Source organism: Planococcus citri, chromosome 3 (assembly GCF_950023065.1).
Source record: "Planococcus citri chromosome 3, ihPlaCitr1.1, whole genome shotgun sequence".
NCBI classification, from domain to species: Eukaryota; Metazoa; Arthropoda; class Insecta; order Hemiptera; family Pseudococcidae; genus Planococcus; species Planococcus citri.
Genome location: NC_088679.1, coordinates 7,460,752 through 7,481,875, shown reverse-complemented (window position 1 = coordinate 7,481,875; position 21,124 = coordinate 7,460,752). Strand labels below are relative to the sequence as shown.

Genomic DNA, 21,124 nt, shown 5'->3' with positions numbered 1-21,124 from the left:
TTCCAAAAACCATGGCCCAATTTCTGTTTTTTTTTTAGAGTAGTTCTATGACGGTTTGTTTTTACTCGAAACTTGGGAGGAAGCGTAACTTTGAAATTCAACTGTGCTGTATTGTGACAATCGTTTTGCTCAATAGACGTGGGACGAAACTCCTTTATGCTAAGATCTAAGATTACGATTTTTTTTCCAAAATACGTTCTCTGACTTTTTGGACTCGCATCTAAAGAGAACAAACTGGATTTTTTGGACCACAAAAGAGTCAGCCAATTCAATTTCTAGAATATCCACCTATCTTTTGCTAGTTGGACGGTTGATTGGCAGGAGGATGGTGATGATATAAAACTACAGTCCCTACCATAAAATGATAACAATCAACAGACTAGATTATCTGAACAAATAATGAATAATTAAAACAAAATACGTATATTAGGTACCATCTCAAGTATCGAATGACAAAAAATCTCCTCTCCCTGGTACTAAAGTGGGCCAATCTACATACATACATGATTTCACACAGTGGGAATATCACTCAAGTAGAACACTCTTAGAATAATGATAAAAATATTTAGTAAAAAAAAGTTACATTTCTAGGAGTAAAAAATCATGATAATAAAATAGGAAGCGAGGAACAAGATGAAATTATCCTTTGATTACGGCGATGGGTTTAAGTTTGACGGTTTTTTTACTGATACCAGCCTCGTGACATGTGTTTACAACATCGGTAACATTTTTATACGATTCAGGAGCTTCTTCCATAACCAATTTAGGCGTAGCAACACGTATCGAAATACCTAAATCTTCTAATTTCTGTAAAACATCTTTGTAATCCAAGGCATTTCTCGACTTGGCTCGAGATAATGCCCTACCCTGTAAATAGACAATGATTAGGACTCACGAGATGATAATCTGAAGAATTTTTTAATCGATACTTACTGCTCCGTGACACGTAGAGCCAAAAGTTTCAGTCATTGAGGTTTCTGTACCAGTTAAAACATATGAACACGTACCCATCGTACCACCTATCAATACTGGTTGTCCAATTTCTTGATAATCGACAGGAATTGAGGGGTGGTTAGGAGGAAATGCTCGAGTTGAACCCTGGAAAAGTTGCAAAAAAGATTATCGAACATTCTTGTATAACTTTAGTAGTCATTTTATCGGCTTACTTTACGATGAACTAGTAAAGTTTTTGGTTTGCCATCAACCATGTGTTCTTCAACTTTAGCGATATTGTGAGATACATCGTAGATGACATGCATATCTAAATCATCAGCTTGCATATTGAATTGCTTTGAAAAAACCTAAATACATAAGTATAATATTAACACACAAGGATTCCAATTTGAGCAGATCTATCGTTTGAGATGCATCGATTCATGAATTACCTCTCTACACAAAGATGTCATTGAACTACGATTAACCCAAGCGAAATTAGCTGCGGCAGACATAGCTTTGAGATAATTTTGCCCTTCTTCAGAATTAATATAGGCGCAAGCGAGTTGTCTATCGTTGACTTCAATTTTATCACGTTTCATTGCCTTTTCCATTTGAGACAGTGCATCTGAAATTACATATAATCAACATGAGAATTTCGGCTTTCGTCATAGGTAAGCTGAGATATGAGATACTCGTACCTGTAGCTACTTGATGGCCGAAACCTCTGCTACCGGAATGAATCATAATGCAAATTTGACCCTTTTCTTCTATGCCCATTTTACTAGCTGAACTTTGATCGTAAATTTCATCGACTACTTGGATTTCAGCGTAATGATTGCCGGCTCCTAAAGTTCCTAATTGTGGTAGACCTCGTTGCTTAGCACGCGAACTGACTTTCGATGGATCTGCATTCATCATTCGACCGTTTTCTTCGCAATGATCTTTGTCTTCGGCCCAAATATGTCCTTTACGTAAAGACCAATCCATACCAGTTTCTAGAACTTCATCCAAGTCTTTGCGATTCATCGGAATAGTACCTTTGGTACCGACGCCAACGGGAATATGTTCGAATAAACTTTGAGTGAGTTGTTCCTGTAGTATTGAAATATTACGATGAAAGGGTTTCGAATGAAGTTATTTACCAATTAGAGATAATAAGTTTAGTTTACTTTGACAGGAAGGATATCATCGATGCGTAAATTAGTCCGTAGTAATCTGACACCGCAATTTATATCGAATCCTACTCCTCCTGGAGATACAACTGCTTTAGGATCATCCATATCGAAAGCTCCCATATTACCTGGAAATGTTCATTAAAATTACCATCTCGATACTCGAGTGAACATTCAATTGAACAAAATTAGTAAGATTTTTAAATGTAAACGTACCGATCGCGAATCCATACCCGGAATGTATATCAGGCAAGCCTACGGATTTTCCAACAATACCAGGAAGTGCGGCTACATTAGCTACTTGTTTAACACCCGGTAAAAATCCACCGGCTTTTCCGGGCTCGCATGAGTTTTGCAGTTCTTCAAATATTAGTTTTTTCAGGTTCTTGTTAACGTAAAATACTCCTTCAACCTGTAAAAATTAACGTTACAAAAGGAACTTGAAAAATTTATCGATGAACTGGCATACCTTCATGTTTGGTTGAAATCCTTTCTTGATTTTCCAACAGTAAGGAGTAACTTGCTCCAAATACTGCAGCTCATCTTCGTACTTTCGGACCACCATTCTGTATAGAGTAGAGTTCAATATATCTGATCTATTTTAAATTTTAATTAAATTATGAGAATTTTCTGAGAGAAAATAGCAAAATACTGAACAAAACAAACTCAACTTCATGTCGAAAAATGTTGAAATGTGATGCAACAATTCTTGGTGCCCCAGTTGTTATCAAAATTTAAGAGCAGCGTGTTTTTGTTTATTTACCTGGCAGTAATCAAACTTTTAAAAGTTCCAAAGTTTGGCGGCTTTTTTAAGCCAATCAGCGATGAGCGCTAGTTGAATTCCCAGAAATTTGTAGTATTTTTTCACCATTAGAGAGCGCTTTCAAATTTTGAAGCCAGACTTTCCAAGAAATTACCAGGCTACAGGCACGAATTCCTTGAATTTCCTTCCACACTATCGTTATTTCGTATGCATATGGCGGAATGCCGAATTATTTCAAAGCTCTTGTTGCAGTGTAATTTAATTTAACCCACGTAAGTCGTTTTGAAAAACTACTACATCAATACTGCGGAATCTGTATTCACTAACTCATGTTTTAACTTTATCGATGATGCTGTATTATTAACATTATTCGTGTAGTGTTTTGATAATTCGGTGTGTGCATTATGTTTCGCACTAAAAAGGATGTCGACCGGCATTCTCAGGAGGTTCTGCAGAAAATCACCAACGAAAAAGAAGTAAGCTTTGGCATTGATTTCACACAATCAGTTATATATTCATCTTCCATTGTTATTATTCTTCGAAGACTCGGATCTAATCGATAACGTCGTTCTAATTCTTTTGTTGTAGAGAAATTTAAGATGTTTGAGTATTGCACAACTTTACTACAATGTGCACGATTACGAATCAGCGAAACGTTATTTATTGATGTACTTATCTGTGAAAGACGATTCACCTTTAGCTCACAAGCTTCTAGGTCAGATTTACGAGCAATTAAATGATAAATATAAAGCGCTCCAGGAGTTCATCGTGTCTTTTCAAGCAGACAGTAAACAGCCCGAGTTGGCTCTCAAAAGTATGTGATATTTATTCGGTTTTTCAGTAAACTGCATATTACGTAGTATATATGTTATATAATCTCATTCGTTTCAGTTTGTGAATTGATTTGTGAAAATGAGATTTTCGATAAGAGTCAGGCCAAACAATGGTTTCCAATAGGAGAAAAACATTTCACCTATCATCCTACAATTTTGAAGTTGAAGAAAAAATTATTTTTAGTCGACGATGATAATTACACTTCGCTCGAAGCGTCTTTAAAAGGTTCGTTGCATTTATTTAGTCTTCGTTCGGGTAAATTTTTTTCTCACATTGTCGTATATTTTCAGAACAAATTAGAAATAAACCGAATAGTCCGGAATTGCATATACAACTGCTCACGTTTTACCTTGAAAATGGTAGAATTAGGGAAGCGTATGAAGAAGCGTTTCAAAAACCTCGTCACTTCACACCGATAATGCAATGGTATCAATGCGCCATCAGGATTTGTAAAGTGAGTACCGTAGATGTGCATTTATTACGTCGACATTCTAGTTTTTACTTGACTAATTCTTATTCGATGTTGATTACAGATGTATAAAATCCAATATCCGAATTCTTTGCAAGAAGATTTCTACGCTAATAATTTACTATCTTTGGAACGACTTCTCGCTTTGGCAGTCCAAGACGTTAAATTAACTCGTAAAGGTATCACCGAATGTGTATCGTTCTTAGCTAGGTAAGATTTTCATTCATCATTTGCTCATTTTTGATAATTCGTTACGAAAATTCAAGCTAATGTTACCGATTCGGTTTCAGGTTCGATGAAACTTTATCAGATGCTGTTTTATTACTCCATAAATCGTTGAAATTTCAAAGAATTATCAATCATATGTGTGGGCAATTATGTTTCCACGCTGCTAGCATCATTTATCGTAAACTGAAATGGGAAGATGTCAAATCGTCGAAAGAATTCAATCAGTTGACTTCACCTTTATTACTTTTATCAACCAGTAAAGATTTTAAAATCGTCGAAGATCGTAGCACTAACGATTCGCTGTATAGAACATATAACGTTTGCGTTATTGAAAATGCCTACAGAATTCTACAATCTGGTTCGTATTTAGATTTCTGTTTTGTAACGTGATGATGTGAATTTAAATTTATTTTTGTATTATATTTTGTTTTTAGAAATTGTTCTTCACGGAATGGCCCAAGGGAACGTTAAAGAATTCATCGAAAGTATATTTCGTAATTGTGTCGGCGATTACTGGAAAGAACGTATTTCTGAAGTAAGTTTTCTTCAAAGTGAAGTTGATAACTTGCCTACAAATGGGTTTTCATTTTTTTTTTTTTTTTTTTTTTTTTTTTGTAGAAAATATACAGTACATCGGATTACATGAAGTTCCGAAAGTCGTCCTTTTTCATGACGTACGCTGCATTTTCTAATCTCCCTGCGGAATTATCTCCTCAAGTTTTGGAGAATATTGAGAAAAAAAGTACTTCTATTTTCATATGTTTAGTGGGTTTTTGTTTTTACTTGCGGAGCTAACGCTTAAATCGTTTTATATTACAGCTATCATCACGGAAACCGTAAATCCGATCTCATTACATCATTTAGTTTGGTTTGGAGTGAACTACCTTATGCTGTCAGACAAGAAGTCACTGAGTGACATGTATCTGCATTATCAATTCTACGCCAGAAAATTCAGCGCACTCCCCTTCTGTAACAATCTTTCAAGCTCGACGACGTATGCGGAAAGTTTATGCAGACTGGACGTTGATGCTTTTCTGTACGCTTGTGGTAAGTTATCAAGTGAAATACGTATAAATATGTCAGGCCTGCGTGATTAATTCCGCTTTGGGTTTGATTTCAGTATTTTGCGCGAAATCCTACATCGATCAGCAAATCACATCGGATAGATATCACATTTTTCCGGCTGACGTTTCCAAAGCTATGTGTTCCACCGAACAAGAGCAATGGTATGGGAGTTTATTATTTAGAATACTCTATTTTTATATAAATGATTGAATTATTTCTATGTATTACTTTATATAACCAGGTGGGAGTATGCTTATCAAATGTGCTCGAAAACCATTCCTGATAGCGGTATACCGAGTAGTAGATCAACGTTACAACGTGGAATCGAAGCAGTCAGATTATCCGGCTGTAGTTCTTTGCCTTTACCGTTACTTGTGCTTTTGGGTAGAACGTTCTCGAATAGGGTACGTGCACGAGAGATTAAATTGTAGTTCAATTGAGTGATCAATTTTTTAATGAGATGTTTTTTTTAATGCTCGCTGATTTAGGCGGCTGTGGAGTCTGATAGTGATATAGCATCATCGTTAGAAGAACGTGCGGCGTTGTATTGGAAAACTGCGTTGCCTCTTTTGGAGAATATTGCTCGAAATCAGACCATCACGAATACACCGAAATCGATTTTCGAATATCATGGGTTAGTTGAAATGGACATAGATTGATTTTCACGATTTCCTTCCCCTGTCCAAAAATTATCCACTTACGTCGTACTTTACTGGAAAATTGAGTTTTATTTTATCGCTAACGAACTTTTTTTTGTATGAATTTGCTTTAGAAGCGTCATAACGAAAGCAACTGCTGTTACTTTGATCGAAGAAGGTAAACGTATCGTAGGAATGCATCTAATCAAATCGAACGATTATTCTGACAGCGTTTGCGAACAGATTAACGAATCCTACGCCGACTTGAATGCATCGATAGCGGTAATTTGCACCATTATTTTGCATACATCTGTAGAATTTTTTCGAATACTCCTAAGCTATTGTTTCTGTACCCTTTTTTCTCGATCTCGATTTATAAAAATGGTGTTTTTTTTCTCCCTTTCAGTCATCTAACGCCGGCGTAAGCGTAGCCGCTACTCTATGGGGCGATAAAATCATCCAGACGATGCTGCAGCAAAACGCCAAAATCACCGATAAATTGGAAACCTTATTCAACAAGCAAGAGCTGCTGTGCAGTAATCAATTCCAATTGCTCGAGATGATCTCTACGTTGACGAAGAAAGTCGAAGCACTAATAATACCAGATTACGACGAATATCTCGATAAATTAGCCGTCAACCAATCAATGGGTCCGTCGGAATCCAGCTTACCGACGGGATTGACTTCGTCTTGGACACCAGCACCTGTCTCCTGCTTACAACAACAGCTTCAAGCGCCACATCAAATGCTGCCCAACAACGTAGCTACTCCGAAAGCGGTTAATAATATATCAACGAGTACCTTCATGCAAACACCTCCGCAATTCAACTACGGAGTACCGAATTTCGGCTCGAACAGCATCGCGCCCAGAACCGCGGCTGCCGCAGCTACGGCTAGTTTTATGCAGAAACATCCGCATTTGAACGCTACACCAAATGCGTACGTAGGAAGTCCTGTTCAGATGGGTTTCAACGCAACGTCAGCCCAGTGGGATTTGAGTAACGTTTCGTTGAACAGCGGTGTTCAATCTTTGGCCGAAACCACATCGCAGCCATCTCAGGTTTATTCCGCATCGTCGATTTCATCGAAACTCGAACCTAGCTACGGAGCGGTGTCTGGTTATTTATCGTCGCAGCAGCAGCAGCAACAGCAGCAGCCGCCATTCCAACAACCATCATCGACGCCGTTGTCGACATCTTTGTTTGCTCCTCAGCAGCAACTTGCAGGGCAACCGTTCACGTTTTCGTTTTCATCTCCTACTCCTGCTAGTATAAATCCTCCCGGCACTCCTGGCGCTACAGTTGCCGGAAATACGGGTTCTAGTCCCAGCGTATCATTCAGTACGCCAATTTCGACTACCTTTGGATCTGCTACCAAATCGTCGACTACGATCTCCGGTACGCCACCTACATCGACGGCGACTCCGGCTCGTCCTTCGTATCATATTCCGATGCCAGATAGTTCGGTAGTTCAGCCGTCTCCGCCGATGCAGATACCTCAAGATGAGGATGACGATGACGAAGTCGAACCGGTCGAACACGATCCGATTCCTGATTTTAAACCGATTATTCCGCTGCCCGATGAGGTGAGTGGAGTGACTTTGGAAGTCAGCATTTTCTTTATATTATGTAGACGAATGTTTTGGCCTAAAGTGAACATCTAAAAGATATTCGACGAATCTTCACTCTGAAATAATATATTTGGTCAACTTCCCCCTTCCATGGTACAAGTTAAGGCCCTATTTTTGCTCGATTTCGAAGCTCTTCTATTTTCGTCTAGAGTCTGAACCGAAAAAAAGTGCTCTGGAAACGTGATAGTTTTTGAAGGGAAAAGGTAATTTTAAATTTTTTGGACGGGCATAACAAAACCCCTGTTTTTCGAAGTTGAAGGGGGAGGGGGAATTCACAAAAAAAAGTGGTTGCCTATAAGTGTCGAAAATCCGCCTTGGGACATATCAAAATAAGTTGAAATTTCGCGAGAAAAACGAAAATGTCAACAATTTTCTGTTTTGACCACTTGCAAAAAAACCAAAATTTCATAAAAATTGAAAAAAAGTGAAAAATAATCACAAAATCTATCAATGTAGGTTAAAATTTCACGAAAAAAACAAAAATGACACTGGTTTTATTTTTTGACCATTTCCAAAAAAAAACCGAAGCCCAGAATTTCATCAAATTTGGAAGAAATTGAAAAATCAACACGCAACTTATCAACCCAGACCCCAGACTGAAATTTGGCGCGAAAAATCGAAAATTCAAGTGATTTTCCATTTTGACCATTTCCCAAAAAATTGGGGGCTGAAATCTCATCTTTGTAAACAAAAATTGAAAAATCAACGCTCGATCTATCGATGTGAATTGAATGTTTGCGAGAAAAACAAAAATGTGAGTGGATTTCCCAGCCTCCCAGGCATGAAATTCGGTCACTTAAGAAGTTACTTAGTCACTAATTTCACTTGCAAGTCATTTTTGTCACTATTTCGACGAAAATGACCAAAGATTTGTCGTGCGAAAAAGAAAAAGTGCATAATTTTAGGAAATTATCAATATTTTTCATAAAAATCCTTCAGAATCATCATTTTGAAAAAAAATTAAAAATCAACTGTTCAACATTCAAAAAGTAAGACGATGCGATTGGATAGAGCCGATATTTTCTAAACCATACAAAGGCAGAAAGATCAGGCAAAAATTTATCACCTGTCAGAATTACAAGTGCTGAGTGCCTTTTTCGATTTTTGGTGAATTTTTGAAAATCAAATTCAGACCAGAAATGAGGGAAAAAATTAAAATTTCACCAAATTGACCAAGAAAGCTGAAATTTGGGACATACCCTATATTCGACACGCCAAATCGATTGGAAGCTGTTTCAACCCGTTTTGAGCAGTTCTGGAGCCTCCAGCAGATTTTTGAAACTCAGAATTTCCCAACATTTTATCAAAAATGAAGATGGAAAGCTGAAATTCATTCTGCGAACTAATTTCAATACGCAACGAAGTCGACTACAGGTGGATTTAAAGTCGTTTTTGAGCCTCCAGCGACTATTTGAAAATTACTGGAGTCACCAGATTTTTGAAACTTGAAATTCTCACAACATTTTATCAAATGGAGTTAGCAAGCTGTAATTTACTTCGCAAACTAATTTCAACACGATATGAAGTCGACTGCATGGTGATTTCAAATAATTTTGAAGCTTCCAGCTACTTTTTGGAAATTTAAATTTTCCAAAAAACGTTTTACAACTTTTCAAAAAGTCGCTGGAAGCAGCAGTCGACTTCGTAGCGTATTGAAATTAGTTTGCAGAATAAATTTTGGCTTTCTATCTCCATTTTGATGGAATTTTGGAAAATTTCAAGTTTCTAAAATCTACTGGAGGCTCCAGTAATTTTCAAAAAGTCGCTGGAGGCTCCAAAACGACTTAAAATCTACCTGCAGTCGACTTCGTGGCGTTTCGAAATTAATTTTCAGACTGAATTTTGGCTTTCCAACTCCTTTTGATGAAATTTTGGGAAATTTCGAGTTTCAAAAGGGCTCCAGAACTGCTCAAAACGGGTTGAAACAGTTACCAATCGATTTGGCGTATCGAAAATAAGGTATATCCCAAATTTCAGCTTTCTTGGTCAATTTGGTAAAATTTTGATTTTTTCCCTCATTTTTGGCCTTTTGATTTTCAGAATTCACCAAAAATCGAAAAAGGCACTTTAGCTCTTGAAATTTTGACAGTTGAAATTTTTACCTGATCTTTCGATCTACCTTTGTACGGTTTAAAAAATTTCGTGCAAGTCCTATGTTGGAACGCAAAATCTGCGATCTTGGCTGACCTTTCAATCAAAATGGCCGTCATTTTGTAAGTAGGGCTACTTTTTTTTTTTTGAGGACAAGGGCTAGAAATGTTTCTTAGAACTCTCTCTTTGAGAAAAAAGTTGTCCCGGAGGATCGACCATGAGGCGGGCAATAGAAATAGATCCTTATTCGGGCTCCCTGACTAACATAATAAATTATAATTATACTTTGCTCTCATTTCTCAAAATTTTGGTCACTTTTTCTCAAATTTTTAGTTACTTTTTTGCTGTTTTTCAGCCACTAAAGTCACTAAAAAAAATTAAATAGTGAATTTCATGCCTGATTTCCTGTTTTGACCAGCTACAAAAAGTTTTGGCACCAAAAGTTCGTACGTTTTAAAGAAAATAGTGGAAAAATTCAATGAATTCTTGGCATTATGTCAAATTTTTCAAGGCTTTGAAAAAAATGACCGAATCCTAATATTTTGAGATTGTCAAATTTTTAAAAACTTGGTTATAAAATGTGATCAAATTTTTCGAAGATATAATTTTGGGCCTCAGTTTTTTTGGAAGTGGTCAAAAAATAAACATCACGTTTTGGGCCTCGATTTTTTTGAAAGTGGTCAAGAAACATCACGGGCATTTTCGTAAAATTTCAACTGCATACATTGATTGGTCACTTGTTGATTTTTCATTTTTTTTTTCAAAGATAAGATTTTGAGTTATCATTTTTTTAGAAGTGGTCAAAAAATTAAATCACTGGCTTTTCGTTTTTTTTTCTTTTTTTTTTCAATTTTCGTACTTACTTTGTAGACTATTCATACCGAACTTCTTTTAAAAAAATATTTCCGTTTTGTTTCTACTTCAGGTGGTGGTCAAGACTGGCGAAGAAGGCGAACAAGTCGTGTACGAGAATCGCGTCAAGCTATTCCGATTCGTCGACAAAGAGTGGAAAGAACGAGGCATCGGAACGTACAAATTGCTGAAAAATCCGGATACCGGACGCGTGCGAGCGTTAATGCGTCGCGAAATGGTTCACAAAGTTTGCGCCAATCATTTGCTATCCGAGAAGAACGAGCTGACTCCGATGAAAAGCAGCGATCGTGCTTGGATCTATTGCGCGGCCGATTACGCCGACGGTGAAATGAAATTCGAACAGTTCTGTATCAAATTCAAGACACCCGAAGACGCGGCCAAATTCAAGACCGAATTCGATAAATACAGAGATGAAAGCGTGCTCGCTGCCGGCGACAACAACGATTCACTCAACAAGTCGACGACAGCGACTTCTACTTCTGTCCTCGGAACATCAACTCCACCATCTGCGAAATCTGCCGAACCCAAAGCTACCGTAGTATCGACCGAAACACCCAAGAAATCGAACGATACGTCGAAATTCACTCCCAGGAGTGGTTTACTCTTTGGTACGCCAACTACGCCGAAAACAGAATCTCCGGTAGCGCAATCTGCTCCGACTGTTGCGAAAACTACACCAGCTGCTGCTAAACCATTCGGAAGCGAAAGTACGTTTGTTTTTGGTGCGCCGAAATTACCTTCATCTCCAGCATCCGCAGCAGCGTCACCTGCCACAGCGCCGGCTAAAAGTGCAGAAACGACGAAACCATCGGTGTTCGCCGGATTTGGAGGATTCAGCATGAACACGTTGCCTAAACCGACCGCATCTATCACGAATTTATTCCAACAACAACAGCAGCAACAACAACCACCTTCGTCGACTGCTACTAAATCGGAATCAGCTACGACTGAACCGGCTCCGTTCACTTGTGTCTCAGACGACGCGATGACTTTCTCGTCGTTGAGCCAATCTAGCGGTAATGCTTTCGCGAAAAGTAAAGATTTCAAAGGATTCCAAGGCGCTGGATCGTTGGTTTTCGGCGGAGTTGCGGCTAAACCGTCCGCGCCGGTTGCGGCGATTTTGAAAAACATTCTACCGCTTAGTCCTCAGTTGAACACGTCTAATGTTTCTACGTCGGGTAAAGCGGACGAAAGTGGTCTGAATGAGTCGACGGCTGCCAGCAGCGGCGGAGCTGGAGACGAAGACGAATTCGTACCAACGCAGGAATTCTCGCCGGTCATCCCGTTACCGGAATTGATCGACGTTAAGACCGGCGAAGAAGGTCAGGAAGTGTTGTACGAAGAACGTTGTAAATTGTATCGATATACCGGCGAAGAATGGAAGGAAAGAGGCGTAGGTAATATGAAAATATTACGCGATCCGGTATCCGGTTACGTTCGTTTACTGATGCGAAGAGAACAAGTGCACAAAGTGTGCTGCAATCATCGGTTGCTAAAGGAGCACGAATTGAAAAAACATTCGACTTCGGATAAAGCGTGGACCTGGTGCGCTCAAGATTACTCCGAAAACGAGCTGAAGAACGAGACGTTCTGCGTTAAATTCAAACATACCGAACAGGTACGTGTTCGTTGTGGTATTAATTTTTTGTTTTTTAGTTCTTGATTTTGTTCGTAACGTTTGTCTGTGTTTTTCTCTCGTAGGCAAACGCTTTCCGAGACGCGTTCAACCGTGCCAAATCGAATCTAGAATCTCCGCAGAAAGCTTCGTCCAGCGATTCGGCATCGTCGAAAACGAAGACCGCCGAAGCCGCTTTACCTAAGTTATCGGATATGTTTAAACCAGAGACCGGCTCGTGGGAATGTAAAATGTGTTACGTTCGTAATAAAGGCGATATCGATACCTGTCTTTCGTGCGCATCTCCGAGAAACCCTTCCGAACAGAAATCGAGCCCGGAAGAAGGAAAGAAAGCAGAACCAGCGTTCGTTGATAACAAATCATTGTTCAGCAGCGGTGGCGGCGCGAGTAAATTCAGTTTCGGCATGCCCGCTTCTAATAAACAAGATACTTCTTCGGTAACGCCAACACCGACACCAGCCGCAGCTCCGGCTGCACCTGCGAAAGAGTTTTCGTTCGGATTAGGCGCACCGAATGTATCCTCATCGTCTAGTAGTCCGGCGGTCTCGTTCAGTTTCGGTACCGGATCGTCGTTGTTCAATTTTGGAAACTCGCCCGGCGCCGTCACGCAACCCGCAGTTACTAAAGATAGCGGATTTTCCTTCGCTCCGGTAGTATCTCAAGTTCAATCGGCTACTCCAAGCACGACGCCCACGGTTACCAATACGTCCAGCACGTTTACACCGATCGCTTCTTCACCGAAGACCGGATCGACCGAACCTGTGTTCAGTTTCGGCAAACCTATCTCGTTGTCTCCGTCTGTATCGATTTTCAAAACTCCGGCTGGTGCTCCGGGTTCTTCGACTCCTTTCCAGTCTCTGAGTGCGGGTAAACCGCAAGAGAACGCGACTATTTTCGGCGGCGGCGCCGGTTCAACGACGTTATCTACATCGTTCAGTTTCGGCGGTAAAGCTCAAGAAAACGCTTCGATTTTCGGCGGCGAACCTTTCAGTAAAACGTCGTCTATTTTTGGATCTCCCGATAGCTCAAAGTCTGCCAATACTTCCGGTAAGTGGAATGAGAATGAAAAGTCTAATTGAGATTTTCAATCTGACGAATATTGGGTAATTTTTATGTTCGCAGGTGCGTTTAGTAATTTCTCGTTCAAATTGCCCGCTGATGTGTCCATAACCACGGTTGATAAGGCTGAAACCAGTTCGCAGGTTTGTTATTCGTTAGTTGTAACTTCACTGTAGAGCTCGGTCAACTTTTTTTCGGGCTTTTTTCGAGATGATTTCTCAGCTGTGTACGGTATTCGTCGAAAATAACAAGATAACCCGAAAAATCGTTTAGAAAAGTAGATCGCGTCGGTCGTCGTTTTTTTTTCGTATGTAGAATGATTTCGAAAAAATTAATTTCGTGTTGTTTTCTTTCTTTTTTTTTCTTTTTTCTTTTTTTTTAATATCTTAGGATTCGATTCCGTTTTATGAGAGAGTTCCGTTATTGATAAATGATAAAAATGAGATAAAATTATTTAAATCTCGAGCCATGTTATATCGTTGCGAGGAGCATAAAGAAGAAGAAGAACTCGGTCGCGGGTATTTATATATCTTGAAAAATCCGACCACTTGTAAATTCAGGTATGGTTTCCGAAGAAAGTACAACATACTCTGGATACGTCGTGTTCGTTCGTCTCGTTATAGTCCGGCATATGACAATAGGAGTAATTGCACCCCCCCTCCCCCGCCGATCCTCGGGGACAACTTTTTTCTTAAAGGGAACATCCTAAAGAACATTTTAAAGCAAACTTGCCAAAAAAAAAAGTTGGCCTTACTTACAAAATGGCGCCCATTTTGATTGACAGGTCAGCCGAAATCGCAGATTTTGCGTTTTAACCATAGGACTTGCACGAACTTTTTCAAACTTTACAAAGGTAGATCGAAAGATCATGCAAAAATTTATCACCTGTCAAAATTTCAAGTGCTAAAGTGGGTTTTTCGATTTTTGGTGAATTTTTGAAAATCGAATTTAGGCCAAAAATGAGGGGGAAAAATCAAAATTTTACCAAATTGACCAAGAAAGCTGAAATTTGGGATATACCCTATTTTCGACATGCCAAATCAATTGGAAATGGTTTCAACCCGTTTTGAGCAGTTCTGGAGCCTCCAGCAGATTTTTGAAACTCGAAATTCCCTCAAAATTCTATCAAATTGGAGTTGTATTGCTAAAATTTATTCTAAAAACTAATTTCAATACGCTACGAAGTACTGCAGGTGAATTTCAAGTCGTTTTGGATCCTCCAGCGACTTTTTGAAAATTCCTGAAGCTTCCAGCAGATTTTTGAAACTATAAATTTTCACAAAATTTCATCAAATGAACATGAAAGCTGAAATTTTCTCTACACTCCTATTTTAACACCCTTTGAAAACGACTTCAGGTGGATTTCAAGTCATTTTAGAGCCTCCAACGACTTTTTTGAAAATCACTGGAGCCTCCAGTAGATTTTTGAAACTTGAAATTTCCCCAAAATTTCATCAAACTAAGATGGAGAGTCGAAATTGATTCTGCAAACTAATTTCAACAGGGCTTCCTGTAACGTGCAGCTCCGCACATTTTGAGCACCTCCAAAAAAAAGCTGTACAGTTGGAAATTAGATTGAATTTTTTAAAAATTATCAATCAAATTTTAAAATTTTCAGGCAAAAATAATCAACTTTTTCGTTTATCACACAAGAAAATATCGATTTTATACCTCTCGAAGTATCAATTTTCAAGAGCTTTTGCCCTCGCTTCGCTCGGGCCAGTTTGGTTTTATTTTCAATACGAAAAAAATCATCATTTCAATTTGAAATTTTGAAGCAAAATCATAAACTTAGTAACTCATAACACTAAAAAACATCGTTTTTTGTACTTCAATACGCTACGAAGTTGACTGCAGGTGAATTTCAAGTCGTTTTGGCGCCTCCAGCAACTTTTTGAAAGGTTGTATGACGGTTTTTTTGGAAAATTGAAATTTCCTAAAAGTAGCTGGAAGCTTCAAAACCATTTGAAACCACCATGTAGTCTGCAAAGTAAATTTCAGTTTGCCAACTCCATTTGATAAATTAATGTTGGGGAAATTTCAAGTTTCAAAAATCTACTGGAGGCTCCAGTAATTTTCAAAAAAGTCGTTGGAGGCTCTAAAATGACTTGAAATTCACCAGAAGTCGTTTTCGGAGGGTGTTAAAATTTGAGTGTAGAGAAAATTTCAGCTTTCCATCTTCATTTAATGAAATTTTGTGAAAATTCAAAGTTTCAAAAATCTGCTGGAGGCTTCCTTCAGGAATTTTTAAAAAGTCGCTGGAGGGTCCAAAACGACTTGAAATTCACCTGCAGTACTTCGTAGCTATTGAAATTATTTTTCAGACTAAAATTTTAGCTTTACAACTCCAATTTGATGGAATTTTGTGGGAATTTCGAGTTTCAAAAATCTGCTGGGGGCTCCAGAACTGCTCAAAACGGGTTGAAACCATTTCCAATATGATTTGGCATGTCGAAAATAGGGTATATCCCAAATTTCAGCTTTTTTGGTCAATTTGGTAAAATCATGATTTTTTTCCCTCATTTTTGGCCAAAATTCGATTTTTAAAAATTCACCAAAAATCGAAAAACCCACTTTAGCACTTGTAATTTTGACAGGTGATGAATTTTTGCACGATCTTTCGATCTACCTTTGTAAAGTTTGAAAAAGTTCGTGCAAGTCCTACGTTGAAACGCAAAATCTGCGATTTCGGCTGACCTGTCAATCAAAATGGCCGCCATTTTGTAAGTAAAGCCAACTTTTTTTTGGCAAGTTTGCTTTAAAATGTTCCTTAGGATGTCCCCTTTAAGAAAAAAGCTGTCCCGGAGGATCGGCGGGGGGGGGGGGTGCAATTACTCCTATTGCCATATGCCGGACTATTATCGTTGTTGTTGTGGTCGTCGCGATGATAAAACAAACCCTGATGGCTGCTTTTTTCAGATTGTTATTCATGAAAAAACCTGGTTTGTTGGCTTGCCTGAGTCATTTCGTCGATGAAAAAATGACGATCGAATCGCTAGACGAATTTTCGTGGTCTTGGTTCGCTTCGGATTTTTCCAAAGCCGAAATAATCGATTGTTTTTTTCGGGTAATTTTCGACGATACCGAAGCAGCGACGGAATTCAAATCGTCCGTTGATAAGGTGCAGGTGAGTTCGAAACGAAGCCGGAAAAAAGTATTAGCGAATGGTATTTTTTTAGATTTACGAATGAATTACGATAGAATTGGCATTTTTGTATAATAATACTCTTTCGAGGAAGATGAATTCATTTTAATTTCGATTTTTGTATTTTATTTTCATTTTAGAAAGAGATAAGAGATGGTGCTTCTGATTCTCCGGCGTTATCTGGTAAGTTTTCGAAGCATAGAATAATAATTTTCAAACCAAATTGAGTTAGTTTTTGGGAATATTTTTTTATAAAAGGAAGAAAGATTGATATTTTTAATTCAGATCCTTCGACTTTATGTTTACGATCGGTTCTGATCCGAGTGTTTTATTTAACGAAAATTTCAGAAGTAGAATTCGTCTCCGAAACAAAACCCTCTGAAGAAGAGAAAAAGTTAGCTGAATCGTTACGTTTACCATCGAATTTTTTCGCTTATAAATACCAGAAAGACTGTCCAGGATGTGTAGGATGCGACGAAGAAGATAAAAAAGTATAATAGTCAATTTAATAAGATCTTTTTTTTTTCTCTATCGCTTTATTTATTTATTTTGCTTTTTTAAAATTATTATCACCGAATTAATGTTTTGCTCGATTGATTTTTTTAAATAATAATTCAATGTTTTGTATATGCGCGAATAATTTAAAATATATTCAAAGTTATTACTTACGCCGATTATTATCTCCTTTTTTTTTTTTTTTTTGTTGAAATTAGCTGAAACAAGAAAACAAAGAAAATCAATCGTCGAAAACAGTATCTCAAAGTAGCCTATTTTCGAACAACACGACTCCTAAAACTAGTCTTTTCGGTGGTTTTAATATTCCTTCGAACGATTCGAAGCCTAGTCCAATTTTTGGAGGTAAGAATGATGCAACAAGCTTGCGCTTCGATGTGGTAAAAACAACCGTTAACGTTGATCGATGCTTTCTTTTTTGATTAGATATTACGAATAACACATCGTGGCTTAGTAAAGGTCCGTTTAGCAATAGCTTGAATCTATCTGCCGGTGGAAGTCCGGCTCAGAAAGCCACTCAAGAAGGATCGGATGACGACGACGAAGTCGTTAAAAACGATCAAGATCCGTACTTCGAACCTGTGATTCCTTTACCCGATATTGTCGAGGTTAAAACCGGTGAAGAAAACGAAGAAATTAGTAAGTGTTGTTTCAAGTTCGGAGAATTTTTGTTGTGGAAACATATTGTAATTCAAATTGCGATTCTTGTTGCAGAATTTTGCGAACGAGCTAAATTATTCAGATACGATATTGAAGATAAGCAGTGGAAGGAACGTGGAGTCGGTGAATTGAAAGTTTTATATCATCCTGTGGAAAAAAGTTATAGACTTTTGTTGAGAAGGGAACAGGTACGTGATTTTTTTCAAAAGAATCATTACTCGATTAAACTGGTAACGTGCGATGGTTTTTTCCTAAACGAAACGTTCGTAATGAAGAGAAAACCATCGGTGAACGTTTCAATTATTTTGATAACGATTATTTGACGATGATTTTGAACAATAGTTGCATGAAGAATGGCTTTTGTTATGTTACTAATCGAACGTTGGTATTAATTGATGGAATTTTTTGCGTTCAACAGGTTCATAAAGTAGTACTGAATCAACGCATCACCAATTACCTAAACTTACAACCTTTATCATCGTCTCGCTCAAGCTGGTGTTGGTCCAGTATGAATTTCCCCGAACAAGAAAGCGAACCTGTACTAGAGAAATTGGCAGCGAAATTCAAAACCGAAGCTCAAGCTACGGCTTTCCACAACGCCGTGCAAGAGAGTTTATTCGATATCAACACCGTTCAAAGTAAGTACCATTTTACGAATGAGTAATTCATTCTCCCCTGTACAAAATTTACCAATGTCGAGTCTAGAGTACGAATTTGTTCTTGTAGACGACGAATCGGCCGCAACAACGACGAACGTATCGAACCGCAACGAATCCGGAGCCGCTTCTTCGGATGTCGACGACGACGACGATCGCGACTACGGCGAAGGTAACTACGACGATACGAATTACGAAGAATACGACGATCGCGAATACGAAGACGGAGACGACGAATACGAACCGGATTACTACGTCGATGAAGATGCGATCGGCGACGCGATGGAAGAACTCGACGTAGCTGTGAAGGAAGTCTTGTTCGAAAACAACGTTAATGTCGAAGTTGTGCAAGGCGACACGTCGGCCAATTACGAAGGAGGGATTAAGTTGGTGAAAAAGTACGACGATGATAAAGAAGACGATGTAGGATGTATCGTGTTTTCTACTCCCGAGGTACCCGCTATGTATAAGGCTGATATCGTCGAAGGAATGAATATGATTGTAAGTTGTTCGAATTTTGATGTATGTACTTGATGTTATTACCGCGTGTGTTGATTATTAATTCTTTTTTTTTCTGCGTGTTTTTTTTTAAAGCATGAAGGCGAAGGTGTCGTATCGTTCGTAGAACTGAATTCGGACGAATACGAAAAAAAGATGATACTGAAATTTGAAAACGAAGATATCGCCGAAGAATTCGCCGCATCGTTTCGTACGCTGAATATACCGGCGGCTCCAAAAAACCATTAAAAGCGAAGCTATTAATAAATTGAATTGTGATTTGTCTTATCTCATCGTTTCGATTATCGTTCATCGTATTGTTATTTTTAGATATTGATCGCGCTTTTATATTGTAATTTTTTTCTGTTTAGATTTTATTTGAAATTTTATTTTATTAACCGACGAATGCGTTTGATACGATTCGTTCGTCGGTGCTTATTTTTTCCTTCCTCCTTTTTTTTAAAAAAAAAATGATATATAATTTATGGATATCGATATCGAACTGTTCAGTTTCTCTTTTAGGTCGTTTTTAAAAAGCAACTTGTTTTTGTTTTTTACGTTTACTGTGTATAGGTTTATGATTATATGATCGCGTTGTCACCGTAGAGAGAACGCGTAAGATTAAGTTATGTATTTTTTCCTTATGATCTATGATTTTTAAATATGAGAAAATTTTTAATGTGAATGCTGTTTTAATTCGATTTATGATGTTTTTTTCTTTCCTTTTTCATTTTCGGCGTATGTAATAAATTATGTTGAAGTGTTGCTTTCATTTTCAATATTTGAATTTGTCGAGTTTGTGTTTTGTTTTATTTTAGTAGGTGGCGATTTTCTATTGTGATCTGATTTCGTATCCGGCGGTTACTCTATTACCTTTGTGAAGTAAGTCTGTAGTAAATTTGAGAGCATTTTTCACTCGATGATAATTTTCATATCCAACCCGACTTGACCGTAGCTGTAATATTCGACGTAATAATTTAACCGGGAATTGAAATAAAACTGAAATTTCAACTCTTACATTGCGTAAAATACTTATAAAGACAAAAACATCGGTAATTTTAATGCTCGTCTCAAATTTGAAAAAGATCGTGAGAAGTTGTGATATGTTGAGTTGTTGCTGTGTTGTCTGTGTAGTATGTGTCACTGTATGAGTGCGCATTCCATATTTTCTTTCTCATTAGTCATACTACTCTTTTGACGTTTCCGTAGCCTTTACTTGTCAGCATGTCGCTTCATTGCTTCATTTGAAATTAAGAAACTAGAAAGGTCGTTTATTACAGTTTAATTTGCGGTAATTTTACATTAAAACGTAAGTAATTTAATTTAAATTAGTAATGATTTATGTTCGCGTTGATGCAGTAGGTAATAGGTATCGTTGATAGTATTTCTTTCGGTAATGTTTTTATGCAATTTTCGTTCTTCTAATTTCGCCATTCTCGCGTGAGAAATGATTTTTGACAATGGATAGATTAGCTTACATAAATTACATACTTGTATATTTTTTGACTGCATGTTCTGTTCTATTCTACGAGTGTTTCTGTACGTCGTAAAATTTTAAGATTTCTTCATTCGTAACGTAAAACTGAGCGATCGTACTTTTTGGTTATCTACTTTCGTGTAAGTGTTTGAATTAGTGGAATGTGAAATGAAATCAGAAATGAACCCAATGTATATTTCTTGTAAGCTTATTAATTATTCTCATGTCAGCAATAATTATTATTTGAGTGCAATTCAATTATGAAGAGTTTTCAACGAGGTACAAGTTTTCTTTTGGTCGCTCGAATTCATCGAAATGATCGAATTGTTTACTAACTTGACACCCCCTGACGTTTATGATGACGTCATCCTAGTTGTATTGTAGTTTATTGCAGGATCTGATGTGCTCGAAAATTCGTCATCTGAACTTCGCGTTGATTGATTTCTGTTTACTGTGTTTCGAATTTGATCGTGATTTCGTACTTCACCTTCAAGTGAATTCTTTTTAATAATTTTAATTTTTACTGTATTTCTGCAGATGCGTTCGTATAGTTACATACATATGTGTACATATTATCGGAGACGAATTGGTACTTGAAGCAAAGTTTGATGTGTTACCGGTTGGGCTGTGTTACCTTTTGTTGCTATACTATGCTGAAATTATCTCCAAAGAAATGCTTAGTCGAGTCGAGATCACGATCAGTTGATAGAAGATTAGATGTTTGTCCAACTTGCTAATTATGTGGTAAGTTTTCTTTTTCATCATATTTTGTGACTTATGA

General features: G+C 37.8%; 2 protein-coding genes across 7 annotated transcripts in view; one reads left to right on the top strand and one right to left on the bottom strand.

Moving 5' to 3' along the window:
- Positions 1-407: 407 nt before the first annotated feature.
- LOC135839260 (RNA-splicing ligase RtcB homolog) lies at positions 408-2,829 on the bottom strand. The gene is made up of 8 exons (XM_065355208.1): positions 2,578-2,829; positions 2,325-2,520; positions 2,106-2,236; positions 1,635-2,028; positions 1,386-1,561; positions 1,167-1,301; positions 934-1,098; positions 408-867 (listed from the first exon to the last, which is right to left on the bottom strand). The coding sequence occupies exons 1-8, from the start codon at positions 2,671-2,673 to the stop codon at positions 640-642; spliced, it is 1,521 nt and encodes a 506-aa protein (XP_065211280.1). The 5' UTR covers positions 2,674-2,829; the 3' UTR covers positions 408-639.
- Positions 2,830-3,092: 263 nt separating this feature from the next.
- LOC135839255 (ranBP2-like and GRIP domain-containing protein 4) overlaps positions 3,093-21,124 on the top strand; it is a 35,971-nt gene continuing 17,939 nt past the window's right edge. For 4 of the 6 annotated variants that reach the window (XM_065355196.1, XM_065355194.1, XM_065355195.1 and 1 more), the window contains exons 1-28: positions 3,093-3,347; positions 3,460-3,685; positions 3,763-3,930; positions 3,996-4,159; positions 4,239-4,384; positions 4,465-4,760; positions 4,837-4,937; positions 5,021-5,144; positions 5,222-5,449; positions 5,523-5,628; positions 5,709-5,871; positions 5,956-6,101; positions 6,240-6,387; positions 6,512-7,690; positions 10,752-12,317; positions 12,401-13,382; positions 13,458-13,537; positions 13,785-13,954; positions 16,314-16,521; positions 16,680-16,722; positions 16,888-17,030; positions 17,253-17,397; positions 17,479-17,691; positions 17,767-17,900; positions 18,131-18,350; positions 18,418-18,869; positions 18,963-20,175; positions 20,881-21,087. In XM_065355196.1, the coding sequence (XP_065211268.1) occupies positions 3,276-3,347; positions 3,460-3,685; positions 3,763-3,930; positions 3,996-4,159; positions 4,239-4,384; positions 4,465-4,760; positions 4,837-4,937; positions 5,021-5,144; positions 5,222-5,449; positions 5,523-5,628; positions 5,709-5,871; positions 5,956-6,101; positions 6,240-6,387; positions 6,512-7,690; positions 10,752-12,317; positions 12,401-13,382; positions 13,458-13,537; positions 13,785-13,954; positions 16,314-16,521; positions 16,680-16,722; positions 16,888-17,030; positions 17,253-17,397; positions 17,479-17,691; positions 17,767-17,900; positions 18,131-18,350; positions 18,418-18,869; positions 18,963-19,115 (7,776 nt within the window). In that variant the 5' untranslated portion in view covers positions 3,093-3,275 and the 3' untranslated portion in view covers positions 19,116-20,175; positions 20,881-21,087. The remainder of the gene's footprint in view (positions 3,348-3,459; positions 3,686-3,762; positions 3,931-3,995; positions 4,160-4,238; positions 4,385-4,464; positions 4,761-4,836; positions 4,938-5,020; positions 5,145-5,221; positions 5,450-5,522; positions 5,629-5,708; positions 5,872-5,955; positions 6,102-6,239; positions 6,388-6,511; positions 7,691-10,751; positions 12,318-12,400; positions 13,383-13,457; positions 13,538-13,784; positions 13,955-16,313; positions 16,522-16,679; positions 16,723-16,887; positions 17,031-17,252; positions 17,398-17,478; positions 17,692-17,766; positions 17,901-18,130; positions 18,351-18,417; positions 18,870-18,962; positions 20,176-20,880; positions 21,088-21,124) is intronic. The other 2 variants (XM_065355197.1, XM_065355198.1) reach the window with 2 other exon arrangements.